The 23,123-nt window shown below is 32.8% G+C and overlaps 1 protein-coding gene across 1 annotated transcript in view; it reads left to right on the top strand.

Annotated features, from left to right (window-relative positions):
• The first annotated feature begins 2,291 nt into the window (after window positions 1-2,291).
• The window catches only part of LOC127174873 (synapse differentiation-inducing gene protein 1), a 33,960-nt gene continuing 13,128 nt past the window's right edge, over window positions 2,292-23,123 (top strand). The window contains exons 1-2 of the mRNA XM_051125503.1: window positions 2,292-2,655; window positions 10,545-11,160. Coding sequence (XP_050981460.1) covers window positions 10,627-11,160 — 534 coding nt within the window. The 5' untranslated portion in view covers window positions 2,292-2,655; window positions 10,545-10,626. The remainder of the gene's footprint in view (window positions 2,656-10,544; window positions 11,161-23,123) is intronic.

Here is a 23,123-nt window from a genome sequence, read left to right as displayed (position 1 = left end):
GTGATGTTTTGGACTGACTGTATAATGCATTCTTTTACTGGATCCTCAGCTTGGACTAAAAGGAGTCAAAACGTCTCTTGCCCACAAAACCTGCCTCTTTTCGCTTTTGAAGTATTATTATGCTATAATGTAGGCCTATTGCTTAAAACTAATAATCATTATTTCATTAAAAATTTTTTTATTATTTAATGACCTAGTAAATGTGATTAATTATAATAGCTTATATTAAAAAATCATAATTGTCCTAAAACTGGACCTGTTTTAATGGAATTCACCCTGCAATACCTTTAATATTGCAGCTACACCAGTTTGTCTTCTACTTTTTAAACACTGGATGGCAGTGTTGCAATTGACAGTATGTGAATAAAGTTTGCAAAAACAACACATTACTACAACCCTAAGCGTGCTGTGGTTCATTTTACAGCAGACCCACTAATGCTCATATTGCTTTATATTACCCTGCTAAAATTGCAGAGCATTGTTTTAAAGAGCAGTTTTAAAGAGATAGTTAACCAAAAAATGAAAAATACCCTATGATTTTCTCACTCTCGAGCTATCCATATGACTTTCTTCTTTCAGACGAATGCAATCAGAGTTATATTAAAAAATGGCCTTGGCTCTTCCAAGCTTTATAATGCCAGTGAATGGGCTTTAAGATTTTGAAGTCCAATAAAGTGCATACATCCATCATAAAAAGTGCTCCAAATGGCTCCAGCGAGTTAATAAATCCTCGTGATACAAATTGTAGGTAGGTAGGTTTTGATGCAGGATTATGCTGGTCCTTAGCTGGTTTATGCTTTGGTCAATTGCGCTCACGGCAACCCAAGTTTGAATCTTGGCTCGTGGTAACTTTATAAACCTTAATCTGTAGCTTCTGCTAACTGTTATATGTGAGTTCACTGGAGAGTGGCGTTCCAGTGGATGATGGATGTAGGCTTAGCGTAAACTCCAGTGAGAATATGCTAGTCTCGTGAGAACCAAGTTGTGTTTACCAGTCTCCTCTTGGCTTACAGTCTTATAAATAAAGGTGCTCCACGATGCCATAACCTTTTTTGTCTAAATGGTTCCATAAAGAACCTTTAACATCTGAAGAACCTTTCTGTTTCACAAAAGGTTCTTTGTGGCGATAGAAGGTTCTTCAGATTCTAAAAAGGTATGAAAAAGATGGTTCTTTAAAGAACATTTAACTGAATGGTTCTTTGTGGAATCAAAAATGGTTCTTCTATAGCGTCGCTGTGAAGAACCTTTTAAAGTACCTTTATTTTAAAGATTATATATCGAAATCCTCCTACATTTTTCTTTACAAATTCTAGTTTTGTACTTCTAATTTAAATTCTACAAACCACCAACTTTATGCCGGATACACTTTTCAGTCTTTTCTTCTATAATATTTTTTTATTAGTTGTGTTTGATGAAGCAGTTGTGGTTATTGCTATTGCCTATACTAAGGATTTGGAATTTGATTATGATTATGAATGATGATTATAAACAAACCCCTAACTCTAAACCACTCAACACTTGTAAAAATCAGGCGTAAATACCATGTTTCATTCCTTAGTCTCTAAAACACAAATTTGAAACTATCCACGTTTTGAAATTAAGATTTAATGTTGTCCAAACACATGCCAAATATTCATTATTGATGAAGAAAGCATAAAAAAACATTTTCCTTTGAATTTTGCCACACAGCTGGATAAAAAAAACAATAACTGGATGAGAATATAAATCTTTTTTTATACGTTTGTATATTAATTTTGACATTTTCACATCTTCACCTATATCTCTATAAGATTGTATTATTTGTTTGTCTATGCACGTGTTTTTGTAATTTGATCTCAGTGTGTAATGGAATTTATTTAATTTATAAAACAGAGTTCTAGTCCTGGATTCTAATTGGTCAAAACGCGTTTCATCCTAACATTCTAAGATACTGTAATAACAGATATGGCGGGAAACTCCTTCTATTTACCATATCACTGTGCAACACCCACAGTAATACTGCTAATAAAAAAGTTTATAGAGGTTCATTTGAATATTTATTATATGGTATCCCATTTATATAGGCAATAAGACCTTTCTGTATCTAGTCACTCCCCTGCTGATCGTGTTTAACAACACTCTTTAGCTGACACCCGTAATCGGCTAACAGCATTGCGCTGTTGTCGTGTTGTTACCTAGTACGAATTTGAATAAAGTACAAGCAATAAATAAATACATAAATCATGAAAACAAACGGTCCTGTCCTGTGCGATCTTTAGGACCCAGGGGAACTCGAGCACATCCATATAAAGACCGGAGATGAGGAGAAAGCAAGTGCATTATAGTGCTTGGACATCAACAGTCTCGACGCGTCTTTTCGCTTTATAACTACCGTCTTACCGCAGTCGTATTAAAACGGCTGGCAAAATGCAGTATAATCGACATCGTGTCCGCATGAAAGGTTTTTGCTGGTGATTTTTTTTACCCCCACTCTTGATAGATGACTTCTCGAAACGGGGACAAAAACTGGACACTTTGGACTTTATTTATTATTGTGCTCCAAAAATAAAATTGTTAAACGGATATATGACTCGAACGTTTCTCCGGTCCAGTCAATGCAATTATTCGTTGTTCAGGTGAACGTTTACTGACTGCTACACCAGCTCACCTTGGAAGGTAAGTTACCAGTCTGATCACGAACTTGTACAGCAAATGAATGATTGCACCAAGATGACATCAGTGCATCACAGCCTTTCTGAAGCCTGGCAACAGAAATCTTTCTCGTGGTCTGTTTGTCTCAGTTCACCCTTGATCTCATCCTTGCACTGGTGCATTTTATGCATATGACCATAAGCAGAGCTCACTTGATGCGCAGGTTGATTGATGACTGTAATAGTGCAGGATCATACTCATTAAATAATTAATCTTGCATTGATGTGGTCTATGACATATTTTCAAGGTTTTGTGCCTTGGAGATTTAACTACATGAACAGCTCTAGGACGCAGAGGTGTTTTTGTTTGCTTTGAATCTTCAAAACCTTTTTGTAGGATTTATGTTTTGGTTTAAGAACATGATATATGTTGATTTTGAAATGAGCTTTAATTAACTGTTTGAGAGAGAAAAAAGAGTATCCAACCAAACTGTGATATTGAAAAAACGTTGTGAATCATTTAATAAATCAAATTTATCATTACAGAAAAGCTCGGTTTGAACGAGTGGGGGTGCTTTTAATGCCATTATTATTAATAATACTGGTGTACTGAATAATCACGGCCTATTGTCATGTGCTGTTATTCTGTACAACAACAGCAGGGTTGGAAATTAAGGAGGGCTTGTGGTAAAAATGAAATCAAAATGAACACAAATAAATTCAAGACAAAGGGGCAAAATGCCCCTGCATAATTAAAATGAAAATGAATGAAAAGTGACAATTCGCGGAATTACATTTAGATTCTTTTTTTTTTATTATTATTGAAGAACATGTAAACACCATTATTACAGAAAAACAGGCATCAAAAAACAGAAGCTCCAAAGATGTTTAAAAAACAAAAACAAAAAACAAAAACAAAAAGGAAGACATTCACGGGACGCCAAATACAGATTCGTAATAACTTACAATAGACGTAGCTTTTACATTATTACATTTAGATTCACTCACGCTGCATCACATTGCTTTTACGTGCTGCTTTGTGCAGCGTTGGGCCATATTACCAATCAAACGCATTTCTGCTGAATTTAGGAATGCATTGACCAATCAGAGGCGGTTAGATTAGTCAGCGCTGAAAACGCGGAGCTCATAAACAACACAGTGCAGGAGTTTTTGCATAACTTGTGGTACACTTCATATCTATACTAAACTTAGCTAAGGTCATGGACCGGACATCTTTGTCTATGAAGCCAAAATTGAAAAAACAAACAAACAAACAAACACAAAGGTTTTATATTGTTTTCTGTATCAATATTAATATTTTTTTACAATATAAAGAGCAATAGTCTACACTCTACAATAATAAATGTCATATTATTACCTATATGTATAATTTAGAAACAATTTGAAACAGTCTGTGGTCATTGACTGATTCAAGTAATTGGGTAAATTTAAGTATTTGACATTAAAGACCAAATGTGTAATTTTTTATAATAATAAGGTGATTATAGAAATTGCTCTCACAAATCTAAAACATATTTCCCGTTGATGGAAAAGTAATTTCTGAAAGTTTTTATATAGGTTCCCTGAATAATTAACTAATACAGTGAACTGTAACTTACATTTCAGATGAAATTTGGCCAAGTAGTTCATACATTTATTCTTTGCTATTCAACTTTTTCCTTAACGTGGAAGTAAGCTTATAGGTGAGATGTCCGGTTCATTAACTGCTATAAGGAAATAATGAGAAGAATAACAATGTGCAGTAAATGGTAAAACTGTGCTACAAACCAGTGTGTTCATAATAGGGGTGGAACAGTTCAACTCTGATGCCTGCCTTGCGTTCAGCCTCGACAAAAACGCTGCAAAACATTTTTCAGACGGAACCGGTGGTGCGTTGAACAACCCTGTTGCTGATGATGCAAGAGTTGGCTATGGCAGCTGAGAATGCAATTCTTCGTGTTCTTTTTGAAGAATTTTCAGCGCCTGATGTAATCAGTATAAATACGTGTTTAATAATGCAAAATACGCCCAATGTTACAGTCACTGCCCTTACCGTCCAGAAAAAAGAGAACATCCCAATCAAGTGAAGGGGTTTGTGGAAACTGTGGTTCCTAATTATTGTGATCCAACATTTGCCCTGCATTTCAGGATGAAAAGACAAACATTTCAGGTGAAGGATTATCCACTCTTTACCTCCGAGTCTGTGGTATAATCTATATGACCTTATTAATTTTTATTGTGAGAGTCCTTATTAAGCTTATCATTATTGCTGATCACTGTTGTTGTGCTATTGTAATATTTGCCATTACATAATCAGAGGAGTATAGAAATGTTTATGAAATCCACCAAACAAAAGAAAACGTATCTCAAACCCCGTTGCACACCATTTCCAGGAAACATGTCGTTCAACCCGGAAACCGTAGCAAAACGTTGTGCACCGTTTTGAGCTTGAACTTGCCCCTGGTTTTGGAATCGATTATATAATTGATTCAGTTTCTGGCTTTTTTTTCTTTCAATTTTATTTTATTATTATTTTTTTTTTTAAAGATTGAAAGAACATGTTTGCCACCAAACACCTCGAAATCCAGGAATCAATTGTAACACAAATTGTTATAAAATTGTCAATCGTGACTATTTTGTGTAGCCTAGCTGAATCTGAATTATGCATCTGATATAGTTTTTGTAAACCGTTTTTGTCTATGGCCAGTAACGATGTCTATAAAGCAGGAGGCTGATATAATATAATATACACAATACAATGAAGTAACAGCAAATGAACGTAAAATAAACATTTACATGACATTTAGGCTACTCAAAAACAGTAACATAAATTGTTTATGATCCACTGACAAAGATATGAATAGAATTTGCAACTGGCAAATGTGGAGACAAACACTCATGTTAACTGTCCAAGTGCCGATAATCAGAAAACAGCTAAATACCATCTGATTAAATGGTCTGGCTGATAAATTGGTCTAATGCTAGTGTGTAATGTTATATTCATGGAGTCTTTAATGTGGTATTGATGTTTTCACACCGGCCCTGTTAAACTGATATATGTTTCCTTGGAGCGCCTCCAGCAGTCTTTAGGGTATCTAATCCTGTTCACAGATGCCTTTCCCCTAAAGGACTGGTTGAAATTGTGATATCTGATTCACTCATACTCTGACATTTGATTTGTTGAAGCTGTGGATAAATTTGGATGAATCTGTCTTTCCATGTGGCCGGTGTGCCGAGATCACGTACAGTAGAGTTCCTGCACTGAAGCATCTAATTGCTTACAGGACACTGCTGATGCTGTGATGGATTTTCTGCACTCATGGCAGTAGACTCTAAATCAGATTATAGGATGCTGCGCACCCATTAGGTGCCCCCAGCATCGGGCACAGTGTCTGTTCGGCACACTGCTGAACTTAGCAGAAAAGAAAGTTTGTGTATTCTGCAACCTGGCCGTGGGGTTTTGGATAATGCGGTGGTGCAGAGTCTGAGATCAATGGCCTAGACATGCATTAAATAAGATTAAATAAGAGCAACTAACAGTTGCATAGTTGGAAAACAAGAATTCAAGGGTCTTTTGAGAGTTTGGAGGAAAAAACAAATGAAGTTGTTATTTAAGACTACAGCGTACGACATCATGGTTGTCCTCTTTATTTAGAAATGACTCAAATTAAATCTGACTTCACCTGAAAAAACTGAATGTAAAAAAATGAAATTCAATTTAATAGGGATTATGCACATGTCCTCATCACTTCCGGTTCAAACGTTTTGCATATGCTTTGTTACATATGAAGCAGTTTTACTCAAGATGCCTTCAAAGTAGATACAAATAAAAGATCATAACCATAAGTCAATCACATATAAGGACTGATATCTAAACGTTTTTCTTTTTTTAATATTTCTTCTTTTCATTAGCATTTAGATGTAAAAATTGAATAAAACATCAACAATAAAAAAAGGTAGCTGGTTTAACTGATTACCTTAAAAGTCTATAGATATCGCCATTATTTAATACGGCTGTTAACACGTTCTCTGACAAACGGAAGCGATGAGACCTGTTTTCCGAGTTTGGTTATGTGACTTTCGACATATACCCTATTAAATTCAGATTAATTACAGTTTCTTCTATTAATCTGAATCTCAGAAAAATAAAGCATGATCTTTAAAAATGTGTTCCCATTATGTTTTTTTATAACAGCTAGGCACATTTTAACCCACCGTTTTTGTTACTGTCATGCATGTAAAGTTTTTTCTCCCTGTAATTCCTACAGTTGTCGATGGTTATTCTCAATAGATGGACTTAAAAGTTCAAACCTGAGTAATATTGTTCACATTAATTTCACACTGGTATTTTCTTCTTCTATATTTTAAATATATTTTAATTTTGCAGAATACTGCTGAAATGCTTATAAATATTTTTATATTTATAAATATATTTTAAATGTATTTACATTTTAAATATTTCTGTATAAAGTAGTTTTGGTAGTATAAATGAATGTATTTAGGTTGATTTAGTAATATTAGATAAAATTTTTACTTGAATAAATGCAGTTAATTTATATTTTACTGTTTACTGTTTACAGCTAATTAAACCACAGCCTTTAATTTGCTATTGTTATTTATTTTAATTTTACATAATTGGATAAGCACTATCACACTATATGGCTGTATATCGGCACGGCTGTGATTCGGCCATAGGTAGTCACCTATGCCGTAGGTAATCACAGTGTGTTGATATACAGCCATATCTCACATCTACTCATGTGATTTTGCATTTTTACAACAGTTCGACAGCACAGTGTGTAATTACATAAACAAAATAACAACAGAGTGTCTTTAAAAACCCTCTTTTGTGCAAACTACTTCCTTCCACCACGGATTCAAATCTAAAGTTGACAGTTTAACAGCTGAGCCCAAGCTTCCATTACTCATTTGAAAATGTCACTTTAGGACTAGTAACAAAGGAATGTTGAGTCGCTTTACTGAAAACTTATTGTATTACTGCAGCAAAATTCAGTGTAGTATGTAGAGTATTATGAGAGAGAGAGATGGACTGGGCGAGTGTGATTACCTGCATCAGATACAGCATTCATTCTTCATACCAGTTTCATTTCACAATAAACATTAGTTTAAATATCTGCTGAGGAAAGCACTATCTTTGTCGTAATGTTAACATCCTTTCATCTGTTAAGGGTGATTTTGCAGCTCAGTGCATTTGTTTGCGGCGTCAAGCTGTTGTAAAAATAACTTCCGTTTTTAGCGTTAAAGGAAAAGTCCACTTCCAGAACAACAATTTACAAATAATGTACTCACCCCCTTGTCATCCAAGATGTTCATATCTTTCTGTCTTCAGTCGTGAAGAAATTATGGTTTTTGAGGAAAACATTTCAGGATTTTTCTTCATATAATGGACTTCAATTGTGCTCCCGATTTTGAACTTCCAAAATGTAGTTTAAATGCAGCTTTAAAAGGCTCTAAATGATCCCAGCCGAGGAAGAAGGGTCTTATCTAGCGAAACGATCCGCCATTTTTTTCGAAAAATAAAAAATGGTGTACTTTTTAAGCACAAAATCTCGTGTAGCACAGGCTCTGGGATGCGCTTTCTTGAATGATTCGTTCATTTTGAATGATGTATGAATTTTGAATGATTCGTTCATTTGGATCTTTAATGTAACTTGGGAAGAACGAGTCGTCTCGGGGAGTGACTCGTTCAGTCGTGCATGCACAACATCCTATTAGGTTCTGTACTGGAATTAGTTCACCTGTTGAGTCTTCGGGTTTTTCTGAGTCGTTTGTTCATCTAATGGGGCTGTCACGTGATGAACGAACGACTCAAACCCAAAAACTTGTCAGATAAGAGGTGAGGTGAGCAAATCATAGACTAAAGCCCCAGGTAAACAATGAATTAATCTTTTCTGTTTCTTACAGCATTACAGTTTTGTCTTGTTTGTAGTGTGATCAACATTTGTGTAAGCAGTAGATGTGTTAGGGAAGAAACACGTAACATTTTAATTATATTTTGTTAAAATGAACAAATGACTCGAAAAAAGATTCGTTCATTTTGCTGAACGAGACTTAAAAAAGTACACAAATTTTTGCAATCGTTTCGCTAGATAAGACCCTTCTTCCTCGGCTGGGATCATTTAGAGCCCTTTGAAGCTGCATTTAAACTGTATTTTGGAAGTTCAAAATCGGGGGAACCAATGAAGTCCATTATATGGAGAAAAATCCTCAAAAACATCCTCATGTTTTCCTCAAAAACCATAATTTCTTCACGACTGAAGACAGAAAGACATGAACATCTTGGATGACAAGTGGGTGAGTAAATTATCTGTAAATTGTTGTTCTGGGACTGGACTTCTCCTTTAATTTTTCAAAGTAAAAGTCTTTACTGCTGACTCATTAAAACAGTTTCTTGTCGCCATCTAATGGCGGAACAATGTAACTAACATCATGAACACACCGTTTCTCAATGCTAAACACTATTATTTCTATAAAATATTATTTATTGAATAGTAATATTTAATAAACAACAACAACAACAGCCATCATAAAAGTTGCTAGGCAATCAGTCAAAAGTACAAAGGCAGCACTCTAATATACAGCATTGAATTTACATAAACACAAGGTTTTGCCGAAACTATCTTCTCTGGAACAAATGATAGATCAATGAGACCAAAGACTACCTGTTATATTTACCCATAACAAATTATATCTCATGTGTAACCACGACAATACAGACACATCAGAGCCAGCGGTAAATTCCAGAAGATCTGGCCGAGGTGAGGTGCTCTCGTGCAGGTTCATGAGTGCAGAACGGCTGCTGACATTCTGGAGCTCTCACGTCCGAAAACATTCATTGCATCTGAAAGCCTAGACAGCTGACTTGCTGCCTCGCTGCCTTATCAGTCAATGACTTTGCAGGCAGCATTTTTGCATGAAGGCACCTTATGAAACTGATTTCGGACAGGCTTCTGAGGCAGCGTAACGGTTTAATGATCTAGAACAAAATGGAACGAGTTTTGATGATAACTAAACAAATATTTAGATACTGTGATTTCTCACTAGAAATAACATCAAAAGTGCAAAAAGTTAGTCAGAAATATACATTTACACACAAACTGACCACCAAACGCAACTTTCAGACGCCATCGTTATTCTTTTAGCTCAACCGTCACGGAATGGAACGTATAGAATTGTGGGATATCAAAGGCAGCGAAGGATACATCTATGCTGCCTTCAAAATTTGATCAGAAGAAGGTACTTCCAGAGACAGGAAGTGAAATCGAATTTGTATTCGGACGTGCCTTGATGCCTTCCTGCCTTGGAATGCTGCCTTCGAAGGCAGCGTTTTAGAGCTTTCGGACACAGCCGTTGACACATTTTCAAATAGACGTTATTTAACAAACTGCATATTCGAACTACAAACTCGAAAACCTTTTAAAACTACATTCCGTGACACGAAAACAGTAATATTTATAAGATGATACTGGATTTGCACGTCCGCCATGACACTCGATGTAAGAAGTACCACAAGCGGAAATGATTATAAACTGTGAAACTGTTGTTGAAATACTGAAGTCACTCTAAAATCACACTCTAATCAGCCAATCAGATTCGAGGACCAGAATGAACCCTTGTATAAATGTAATTATTTGTTCACAAACCCTGTTTGGGAAACCCTAGTGTAAAAGACTGTAATTACATTTTTAATACACATGACAGCAATGAGAATTAGTTTTTTATGGTACGGATGAAATGAATCAGGGTAAACTATGAGTATGACAAGCTCTTGACAGATTTTGTGATATAAATCCATTCACCAGTAGATTTCTTCCACTGTTTTCATTACACTCTGACGTTTGTTGATGTGACAACAATTTCTCCCATCACACCAGACTGATGTGATTTTTGCAGGAAAGAGGGGAGTGACACTTCAACCTCATGCCTCCTCAGAGCCATTCATGAGGCAAGCCTTCCTCCACACCAACAGACCAGCATGGAGAAAGGGGTCCAAACACGACTAGAAACCGGAGCGGCAGAGGAGAAAGAGCCTCACGGGAAGACCCCATCAGCGGGGAGTGCCGACCCGGGACATGAATGCTACAAACGTAATGGTTTGATTAATACCCACAACTTAATGGTGGAGACTAAGGAAGGACTGGTGTCGGTCTATTCTGCCCCACAGTACCAGGGCCATGTGGTGTCCAAGGACATAAATGGGACACCGGATGGTCGAGGACACCCACAGTTGCTCAACCCCAGCGCTCTGCCCCAGGCTATAGACCCTTACTACAGACCCAACCTCCTCCTGTACCCCGAGAGCGTGTTGAGAGCATGGGGAGAGGGGGGCGACTGCTGCGAGACCACCTTCATTGAAGAGATGAACGCCGCCTCGTCCGGCTCCGCCGTCACTAAAGACGGAATTCTGTTCACTGACAACAAACTGCTGGATCTGTCTATGGAAGACGCCAAGATCCAGACGCTCTCCTATGATGTTGATGACGATGATGATGAATTTCAAGAACTCGAGGTGAGAGACTGCTCGCTATTACACTTTTAAATATAGTGCACCCAAAAATCATTTACTCACTGTCATGTTGTTCCAAACCTCTGTGACTTTTTATTTTTATTTTATTTATTTATTTTTTTTTTTTGTGGAGTCAGTGGTAGGGCTGCATGATTTGGAGGGAAATAAAATGATTAAAAATAATTAATTTTAATTTAAATGGAACTTAGTTTAAATTTAATTAAAATTAGTCATTTGTAGTTATATGTCAATGTGATTATAATGGTTATTACTGTATTGCTACTTTTATTATGATAATTTTTTCTTACTAAATAAAAGTATTAAAGAAAATAAAAATATTAGCTAACGTTGTAGTATTTTACAGTAAAATAAACAAATCAAGTAATTAAGAAAAATAATAAAATGTGCAAATAAAAATATTAAACCAAATAAGAAAAAATACTACAGAAAAATATAATTAGAAATTACTTGTAATAATTCAATGCAAAATAAAGTCAGATATTTAATAAAAATAATATAATAATTATTTTAAGTACAAATACAAAATTATAATAAGAATATTAAAATAAGATATATTAATATTCCAATATTTTACTGTAAAATAAAAAAATAATAAAGGAATACAATAAATAATAATATAACAGTTATTACTTTAAGTACAAATAAAATATTGAACAACAATAAATATTAAAGAATTTGTTAAATATTACTATTGTATTATTGAAAAAAATATAATTTAAAAATATAATTTAATTTTAAGAACAAATACAAAATTTAAATAAAAAATTACTACTGTAATATTTCACTGTAAAATAAAAAAATGAATATTTAAGAAAAATAATATAATAGTTCTATTAAGTACATATAAAAATTTTAAAATAAGAAATACTACTATTACACTATTTTACTGTTTAAAAAAATCTAATGTTTGAGAAAAATAATATTAATTTATATATTTTTTTAATTTATTTTAAGTGCAAATAAAAAACGAACAACAGAAGAAATATTACTATTGTAATATTTCTATGTAAAATAAAAATAAAATAAAAATGTATTTAGAAAAAAATCATTAAATTTTAACTACAAATAAAATATTAAATAAAAAAATACTACTGTAATATTTCACTGTAAAAAAAAATCTAATATTTTAGAAATATATATATATATACAATTGCTATTGTAATGTTTCTATGTAAAATAAACAAATAAAATAAAAACAAAAATAAAAAACATAAAATTTAAGACAAATAAAATCATTTAATTTTAAGTACAAATAAAGATATTTAAAAAGAAATTGGTACTGTAATATTTCACTGTAAAATAAAAAAACTCAAATACTTTAGAAAAATAATATAATAATTATATTACGTACAAATAAAAATTTTAAAATAAGAAATATTACTATTACACACTAAAACACATTTACTGCTAAAAAAAATCTAATATTTAAGAAAAAATATTACAATAATATTTTAATAGAATATTTATAATTTTTGTTTTATTTTAAGTCCAAATTAAAAAATGAACAACAAAAGAAATATTACTATTGTAATATTGCTATGTAAAATAAAAATAAAATAAAAATGTATTTAGAAAAAAATAATTAAATTTTAAGTACAAATAAAATATGAAATAAAAAATTACTACTGTAATATTTCACTGTAAAATAAAAAAATCTAATATTTCAGAAAAATAATATAATAATTCTATTAAGTACATATACAAATATTAAAATAAGAAATATTACTATTACACAATTTTACTGTTAAATAAAAATCTAATATTTGAGAAAAAAATATTTATATATTTTTATTTTAGTTTAAGTGCAAATAAAATATTGTCCAACAAAATTGCTATTGTAATGTTTCTATGTAAAATAAACAAATAAAATAAAAACATGAAAATGGATTTAAGAAAAATACAATCATTTCATTTTAAGTACAAATAAAAATATTAAAAAAGAAATTGCTGCTGTAATATTTCACTGTAAAAGAAAAAAAACTCAAATATTTAAGAAAGAAATCTAATAATTATATTATGTACAAATAAAAATATAAAAATAAGAAATAAAAAGTCACTGTAAAAAATCAAATAAAAAAAATATTTAAGACAAATATCATTAAGTACAAATTAAAATATATTTAAAAAGAATTTACTATTGTGATATTTCACTGTATTTAAGAACAATTATTTTTGTTGACAACATCCAGTTAATAAGCGCTTCTCATTTCAAGTTTAGGAAGATGGCTGGTACATTTTGTGTTTCCAAATGCTTGCTAAAACAACAACAGATGCAGAAATAAGTTAGTGTCGCAGCATTTACTACAAACTGATAAATCTCTGAAAAAGGCAAGAGGGATTGATGCACCAACGTTTCACCAGTGTGCATTACTCAAAGTGCTGCCATCACGTAATTTTACAAGTCATTCTTTTCATTGTGCACCCTTACACATAAACCACACTTCACATTAGCTCACTAGGTTTTGGAACAGAGCCAGCTGGATTTCAGTCTTTTCAAATAATTGATGCATCACACAAATAATTGTTTAGAGGTAAACCTTGCCAGTGTGAACCACACTGTTATCCAGTGCTATAAGGAAGGTGTGAGCTTCGTCCTTGCCCCGAATGTAACAGCACCCCGTCGTATGGTGCTGCTGATCAGAGCGAGCACGTGTCTGGAGCTCTTGCCAGATGACTGGGAGAGAGAGTGGCTGATCAGAAGGCTGTAGAGAGTGTAAAGAGAGCTGATCTGGACAGCCAGTTTCCTGCTGCTGCCGCCTGTTTACACCACCTGTTCTGAGTCCAGTGTGCAGCTTCACAGAGTCCTGCTCAAATGGCCACTGCAGAAAGCACTGAAACATGCAGATGTGCTGCAGCCTGTGTCGCATCAAGTTCACTTTGACGTAAATTACACGAACCCGAAAAAAGCCTTATCTAATTACGCAGTCAGTGAAAAATGAAATGAAATTTGGTGTTAGATTTTACATATTACATATGTGACCCTGAGTCATAAGTAGCACAGGTATATTTGTAGCAATGGCGAAAAATACATTGTATGGGTCAAAATGATCGATTTTTCTTTTATGACAAAAATCATTAGGATATTAAGTAAAGATCATGTTCCATGAAGATATTTTGTACATTTACTACCATAAATATATCAAAACTCAATTTAATGCATTGCTAAGAACTTGGACCACTTTAAAGGTGATTTTCTCAATATTTAGATTTTTTTGCACCCTCAGATTAGAGATTTTCAAATAGTTGTATCTCAGCCAAATATTGTCCTATCCTAACAAACCATACATCAGTAAAAAGCTTTTTTAGTGTTTCAGATGGTATATAAATCTATATATCTACCAAAAACATTGACCATTATGACTGGTTTTGTGGTCTAGGGTCACTTTTTTTTTTTGGACATTGGAAACATTTTCCTTTTTCATTTAATGGCAACGACTATGTTCGAAACTTGTTAAAAAAAAAAAAAAATTCTTACAATTATGACTTTTTTTTCTCAGAATTGCATGATACAAACTCGCAATTCGGACTTTTTTTCTGAGTAAACGTACAATTGCCGGGAAAAAGTCGGAACTGCAAGATATAAAGTCACAATTTTGACTTTTTTTTTTCTCAGAATTGCGTGATTTAAACTTACAATTGTGAGAAATTTTTATCTCGCACTTCTCACTTTCTTCTCGCAGTTGCGAGTTTATATCTTACAGTTTTGACTTTCTTTCATACAATTCTGTCTTTTTTCTGAGAATTATGAGATTAAACTTGCAGTTGCGAGTTATAAAGTCTTATTTTGAGGAGAAAAAAAGACTATGTTCTCAGAATTGCAAGTTTATATCTCACAATTCTAAAATTAATAACTCGCAATTACGTGTTTTAAAGTCAGAATTGATATAAACTTCTTAGAAATAATTCCAAAAACAAAAAAATATAATTTTATATTTTTTGAGTTTATCTCATGCGATTCTGACTTAATTTCTTAGAATTTAAAGTTTATATCTCACAATTCTGAGAAAAAAGGTCATTATTGTGAGTTTGTATCACATAATTCTGAGAAAAAAAAATAAATAAAAAGTCAAAATTACCTTTTTTTTTTCAGTGGTGGAAATAGGCTTCCATTGAAAACAGAATTGTGAGTTGTGAAAAAATATATTTCATAAATATATATGTATTTTTGACTGCGTGAGAACATGATGTGTAGTGTGAGAGCAGCATTGTTTGTCAGACATAACAACGGTAACTAAAGAGGGTGGGTTTTTGCGAAGGGTCAATTACAAGAAAGAAATTTCGTCTCCAAATAGTCAGAAGAAAGGCTGAAAAAAATTTATAAAAACCTAAATTTATATTCCATGAGAAAAAGGTTTTGGCTTTGTTTTCCTGGTTTCATACTTGCTGAAGGTAATGATCGAAAAGTAGTTTGACCAATAGCATGTAGGCATGGTGCATAATCAACCAATTGTGGCACGTGAGAAGGTGAGGTCTACAGAGAACGGTCAAAGTGATGAAAATATGTGTACATATTAAGTGTGTTTGACTTGAAACACGTGAGATATTTGAGAAACTTGGAATTGCGAGAAAAAAAGAAAAACAATTCTGCCTTTTCTCTTACAACTTGTAGAAAAATTCTCAGAATTGCGACATATAAACCTGCAATTCTAAGTTTTTTCTTTCCAAATTGTATAAGAAAAAAGGCAGAATTGTAACTGTGAGAAAAATTACCTTTCGTTTTTTCATCCTGTATTGCAAACAAGCTTCCATAGGTTTAGAAAAACATGATCTTAAAATCTTAATGTGTGAACTTTAAAGTGGTTAGGATTGTATTGTGGCCTAAAATTTGACTTGCAGCAGATTCACTTGTAAAAAATCACTGCATGTGATTGCTTGCAGCATGTTGTGATAGTTCAATTACAGCTGAATGCACCGCATAACCCTCTACAGGCACTCTCATATCTCTTATGGGTATTCCATAATACAACATTAACAGCTAATCACAAATGTAATTTATGGAGAGATTAATCAGTCTAATAAACATGGGGAATGAAAATCTGATTGCATTGTCCTGAAAAACATCACATCATACAGCACAGGACAGCATGTGCGGCCGCTCCGATGACTCATGTAACACTTTCCCTTATTGCTTTCACAAGTGCATCATTTTTTGAGAAGTGAATTTACATCCACTGCGTTCTTGCCTGCAGAGAGAACTCTATCATAATCGCAGCCTTTAGAAGCTCTGGCCTTTTTGAAGTTCATTCTGGAATCAAATTAATGGAACACTTGACATTCCTATTATGCAGACACACACTTCTCAATCTGCTGCAGCGTTACGTCCCCGCACACGTTGCTTCATGACATGCTGTTTGGAAAATGATGTGCTAGATTGCCAGAGATCTTGCAAGATGTGAGCTGAAGTTTGCGGATGAAGTCGAACAGGAATTTGGCAATCAAACTGTTCGTTCTACATTCACTCCATTTGCATGATTAGAAATGGTGTGCTCAGATGATGCAATCAAAAGAATATTAAAATCCATTTGTCTTTTAATTTCTACATGCTGCTTCGTATTAATGGCTATAGTTGAAATTTAGCTTTTATTTAATACTATTTTATTGCCTATGTATTTTTGAATTGTCCTTGTACATATAAATGAATATTATTGACTAAATGCACTGCTGATTCACAGGGGTTTAGGAAACATATCTTCTGCTTTACGAATGTGACAACATGTGACATATTTTATGTGTCAGAATGAATCAGAGGAATCTTACAAATACATTCATTTTTCACTCCAAAATTAAATAGCTAATTATTATATCGATTTTTCCTCGTTACTGTAATAGAGTAGGTTGACTCTCATTAAAACAGGGTGACTTCTTGGGTGATCATGACATCATGTACAGAGAAATAATCAATATTTATGATTTAAGATAAAAACTTTTTTTAACTACTCCCTGGCAAATACTTTGTTTAGTATGACATCACCTTGACATCAGTCAATTGACAGGTCACACTGGAAATTTCTTTTTAAGGCAACAGTGACTGTAAATCACTGTAAAAATGTTTAATGTTACAAAAAATACAGTAAAAACATGTTAATTGGTTAAATGTAAGTTCCATATCCACCTTATTCTTTAACGTGGAAGTAAGCCTATGGGCTAGACTTTTGGTTCATTATCTGCTACACTGTAAAAAACAATTTGTTGAGTCAATTTAAAATAATTTGTTACCTGGCTGCCTTAAAATTTTAAGTTCAGTCAACTCAAAAAAAGTGTATTCAACTTGAAATGTTAAATTATACTAAGTGACAACTTAGATATTTGAGTTGAATCAACTTCAAATTTTAAGGCAGCTGGGTTACTTACTCATCTGTTAAGTTTAGCAAACACAAATATCTAAGTTGTTACTTAGTACAACTTAACATTTCAAGTTGACTAAACTTATTTTAGTTGACTCAACTTAAAATTTTAAGGCAGCAGGGTAACAAATTATTTTAAGCTGACTCAACAAATTGTGTTTTTTATTTTTTACAGTGTATAGGGAAATAACAAGAAATAACAATGTGCAGTAAACAGTAAAACTATTACAAACAGTGTGTTCATAACTGAAACAATACATTAAAATAATACGGTAAGACACGCCAATTTGCAATGTCAAGCAGCAAAACGAGCTGTTTTGTACAGCTAAAAATAGCTGGATGCAGATAACACCAGAAGCCAAACCCATAAAATTTACAAATGGTGGATTTGTAAGTATTTAATTTGTAAGGATTTATAGTGATATAGTGAAAATTGAAAATGGCTTAACATAGCAATATATGTAATGCTATTAAAAAAAATACTGCTGTTTTTCAGGTATATTTATTTTTATATATTTATTTTTGCTAGCAGTAATATATTAATTATGTTAATGTTTTTTGTATAATCCATAATCCTGGTGATTGTCACATTTTTTAATGGTGAATTTCTAGCAACCTCAGCTGCCAGGTTTTTTTTTTTTTTTTACAATACATATAAATCAAAATGTACATAAAAATAGCATTTTATATAGAGTTTTGACTGTTAGGGGTTAATTTAACATTTTAACCCCTAAACGATCTCTTACCTAAGATCAGTTGTAACAGTCCAACCTCCATTGTTTCGATGCCGGAGCAGGGATGTAAGTTAGACAAGAATATCACCGATTGAGCGACTGAGGTGTTGTGTTGCTGGATTTAATAATGAACATAGTGGTCATCATTTACTCCCGACATCTGAGCCGCTGAAGATGCAGTGGATTACGTTTGTTTGTGAAGGGAATGCGCCTCCCGATCTACATATATCCGTCTATGTTCGGGCGAATCATTCGTGATCCAGCTTCACCTACAGCAGAAGTGAGTATAAGGGTTATTTTATGAATCTTTGCAATCACCTTTCCTAATAATGTGCTAGTTAGCAAGTTTAGCAGTTTGCAATTTGATACACATTTCTAGTAATTGTGCAGTTATTTCTCATATTGTATTTTTAATAAATTTTGAAATATTTGTCCTCTCCCCAAATTTGTGACTACCAAAACACAGTAATATGTAATTTAATAAGAAGGGTTACATTGACCTATTAAGATTTTGCTTACATCTTCCTTGTAAATATGTATTTTTCCTGTTTTATTAAAAAGTTTTTAGAGGTAAATCAATAACAATTACAATTTTAAACCATTTTAACAATTTCAGATTTATGAGATTTGTTGTATTTGTTGGATCCAGTTTTTCTTTGTAAAAGGCATAAAGTTGATCATTCTGATTTTAAACTCAAGGATTCATTAGTTTGAATATATATTGAACCAGCAAGACACTATCATGACATCTTAGTTGTTAGTTCAGTATACTTTATTTCTGACAAAACATCTTATGTTTTGGTCGTGACTGCACTTTTTCGGTCACTACTAAACATACTAAAATACTAAAAATTTGCATAACTGTACTAAAATGTTGTTTATTTCTCCCAAATAAAGGATTATGTGTTCCCTTTTGTCACCACAAAATATAAAATAAATTTTTTTTGAACTTCACTTTTTAAAAAATCAAAAATGTATTTTTTTGAAAGAACAATGGAATTAAAAAAAAAAAATATACGTTGAAATTTATGGGTTAGGGTTTGTGACAGCCACCTTCCAAATGCAAGTACCCAGTAAATGATAAAAAAATATAATGAAATTTTGTTGCTTACTGATTTTTAAATATTATTGTGGGTTTCAATATATAATAAAAGGATCTTAGTAAACATCTAAGATTTGAATACTTAAATTAATTTGTACATTTTTTGGTTGTGGGACAGCAGTTTGCACCAATTCCGTAGAATGTCCCATATATTTCAATGATTCAGCCTCTCTGTGTAATAACAAAAACATTTATTTCAATACAATAATACAAATTCTTGTGTGTTTTAATTTTTCTGATAATCAAATTAAGGCATTAAAGGGGTCATCAGATGCCCATTTTCCACAAGTTGATATGATTTTTTAGGGTCTTAATGAAAAGTCTATAATATACTTTGATTAAAAATTCTCAATGGTTTTGTAAAACAACACCCTTTTTACCTCGACAAAATGAGCCCTGCAAAAATCATCTCATTCTAAGGGGTTGTTCCTTTAAATGCAAATGAGCTCTGCTCACCCCGCCCCTCTCTTCTCTCTGTGGAGTGACGAGCTTGTTTACTTTAGCCGCTTTTAGCTGCGTTTAGCCACGTTTAGCCCCTAAACTTCCTAACTATCACGTTATAAGGAAATGCAATCGCAAAGATTCATAAAAAACCGCTTATACTCACTTCTGCTGTAAGTGAAGTTGGATCATGAATGATTCGCCCGAGCATTGATGAATATATGTAGATCAGGAGGTGTATTCCCTTCACAAACAAACGTAATCCACTGCATCTTCAGCGGCTCAGATGTCGGGAATAAATGACGACCACTATGTTCATTATTACATCCAGCAACACAACACCTCAATCGGAGATATTCTTGTCTAACTTACATCCCTGCTTCGGCATCGAAACAAGGAAAGTTACTGGACTGTGACAGCTGGTCTGAGGTAAAACACTCATGTCAATCAACTATTGTGGGAGTGGCCTCTGTCAGTGTGACACCACACCGTATCGCGATTCGTATTAAGTGAGAGACCTACTTGTGATTTATTCATCCAAAAATTGACGAATTCTGTGGCATCCCATGCTATAGAGTAAGTCAGTTTTTATAAATGGACTCCGCGATCCCGTCCGCGTTTTAGCGGAGGAGAAATTGTAGACGTGTGACCATGTAGAGACGGAAATGACATGCCGTTGTGTAAATAAGATAAATAACTTAAGGCTATTTAGTTTGTTTGATAAAAGAACAAGGTATAGACCTGTTCTATAGCAAAAGGTAACCTTAAATGACGTCTGTTGTGATCTGGCGCTATATAGAAAATAAAGTTTACTTGACCTTCAAGGGGGGCCGGTCGCCCCCTAATATAATGGCAGGGGAAACACTGGTGAGTGATGTTAAATTTGTAAAAAAAAAAAAAAAAAACGAAATCACATTTTACTGTATGGTTCTGTAAGGCAGTCAGACCGATCACACACGAATGGCCAATCAAAGGCGTTCAGATGAGTCATCAATGAAGCGCCGGAGTTTTGTTGATTGCGCGCCTGCTCGCTGAATTCTCTCCTGATTTCTCTCATTAATGTTTCTGATATGAGCAGTAAAAACCTGATTGCACATCCCGTTTTTCTTCTTGCAGTTGCTCATGCCTAAATCCGCCACTGCTAAATCTCCACCCTATTTCAGTCTGTGCAACATACGGACATTGGTTCCACACTCCACTCTCTGTAAATGCTCTTTTGCTCTTTATGTCAGTGTAGAACCTAATGATGTTGTATTTTGAATAGCAGTTATATTTAACAGGATTAGGAGACAAAAGTGGCTTAAGGATTAAGGAGTAAACTAGCAGCAGAGTAGAATTAATGAAAATCCCAAGTTTGGCATGATGTGGTCTCTAGCTATCTTCTTAGAGACTGTGTGTGTGTGTGTGTGAGAGTGAACTGTTGTCCGGGTGCTGCAGTTCACTGTGCCCTCTATGTGTTAACATATGCAGAGGGCATTTTGCTGCAAATTGGTGACAAGAGAGCCAGGTTGTGCAAGCTGTTTATGTCCTTGTGCTTAGCAAATTAGGTGAAAAAAGCAACATTCATTTGCACAGCGTTAACACGTGCAAGCTGTGATTGATACATACCCAAGAACATGTCACTCATGTGGTATTTCTTTAAGAATAAAATTCACAAATGCTGCATGCATTGTAGCTTCAGTCTGTAATTCAGTATCAGTGATTTCATCAACAGCAATTTACAGGTACATTTTTATTTCAGAATCAAAGGCTTTAAATATAATTGAAACAGTATGAAATTATGATTTTCTGTTGTCCAAAAATTGTATGATTTCCATACGACTGAATTGCACTGTGAATTGAATGATTTTAAGATAATTGCAGGATTTCAAGATCATCATCATCATTATCATTATTATTATTATTATTATTATTATCCCTGCCAGTATGCAAACTGAAAAAGTCCTAATAAAAAAGTAATAATAATAATAATAATAATATCCCTGCCTGAGTTTGGGGAATGGATGGATAATAATATCACACAGGAAAATTATTATTATTATTATTATTATTATTATGTTGTTGTTGTTGTTTATTAAAATTAATTTAAACAACAACAAGATAATTAATAATATTAACAATACTACTGCTACTACTATTACTACTAATAAATAATAATAATAATAATAATAATAATATCACAGATAATTTGTTAACAACAACAAAAACAACAATAATTATAGTATATCATTGTAATTATAATTATAATTATTATAATAATATCCCTGTCTGAGATGGATAATAATAGGAATATTTATTAATATTATTATTATTAGTAGTAGTATTATCATGTTGTTGTTGTTTATTTAAATTAAATTATACAACAACAACAATAATAATAATAATAGCACAGATAATTTGTACTACTACTACTAATAATAATATCCCTACCTCCGTTTGAAGATTAACAATAATAATAATAATAATAATAATAATAATAATGGCACACAATTAGTTTATTTATTCATTAATTCATTTAATTTATTAATTTATACAACAACAATAATCAGTTTGAAGATTGATGGAAAATAATAATAATTTCACAGATAATGTATTATTATTATTATTATTATTACACATTACTTTTCTTTAAAAAATAATACATTATCTGTGAAATAATTATAATAATAGTAATAATAATAATAATAATAATAACAACAATAATAATAATATCCCTACCTCCATTTGAAGATGAATAATAATAATAACAACAACAACAACAACAATAATAATTTATACAACAACAAGAATAATCCCTATATCCATACCTCAGTTTGAAGATGGATGGAAAATAATAATAATATTATCACAGATAATTTTTTTATTATTATTATTATTATTATTATTATTATCATTCATCTTCAAACGGAGGTATAGTATCAATAATTTCATCAATAGCAATTTACAAAGGTACATTTTTATTTCAGAATCAAAGGAATTAAATATAATCGAAACAGTATGAAATTGTGAAATTGCTTTTTCTGTTGTCAAAAATTGTATGATTTCCATACGACTAAACTGCACTGATTTTTAAGATCATTCTTTGCAGGATTTCAAGAGCTTATTACGTTTTTTCCTCCAAACAATCTTTAAAAAAAGATGAGAACATTTAAGAATACAGAATATTCTTTATTCCTTAGTAAGAAAATAAGATGAAAATAGCAGGTAAGAAGAACGAACATAACTGTAGTTTTGAACAGTGTACAAAACAACCAGGTACATTAGCAATAAGTACGGTTGATTTTAGGACTGTGCTATAAAAAATCCTCCATATGCAAAATGTGT

This window comes from Labeo rohita, chromosome 13 (assembly GCF_022985175.1).
Source record: "Labeo rohita strain BAU-BD-2019 chromosome 13, IGBB_LRoh.1.0, whole genome shotgun sequence".
In the NCBI taxonomy this organism is placed as follows: Eukaryota; Metazoa; Chordata; class Actinopteri; order Cypriniformes; family Cyprinidae; genus Labeo; species Labeo rohita.
Note: the sequence above shows the minus strand (reverse complement) of the source record. Positions and strands in the feature narration are given on the sequence as shown.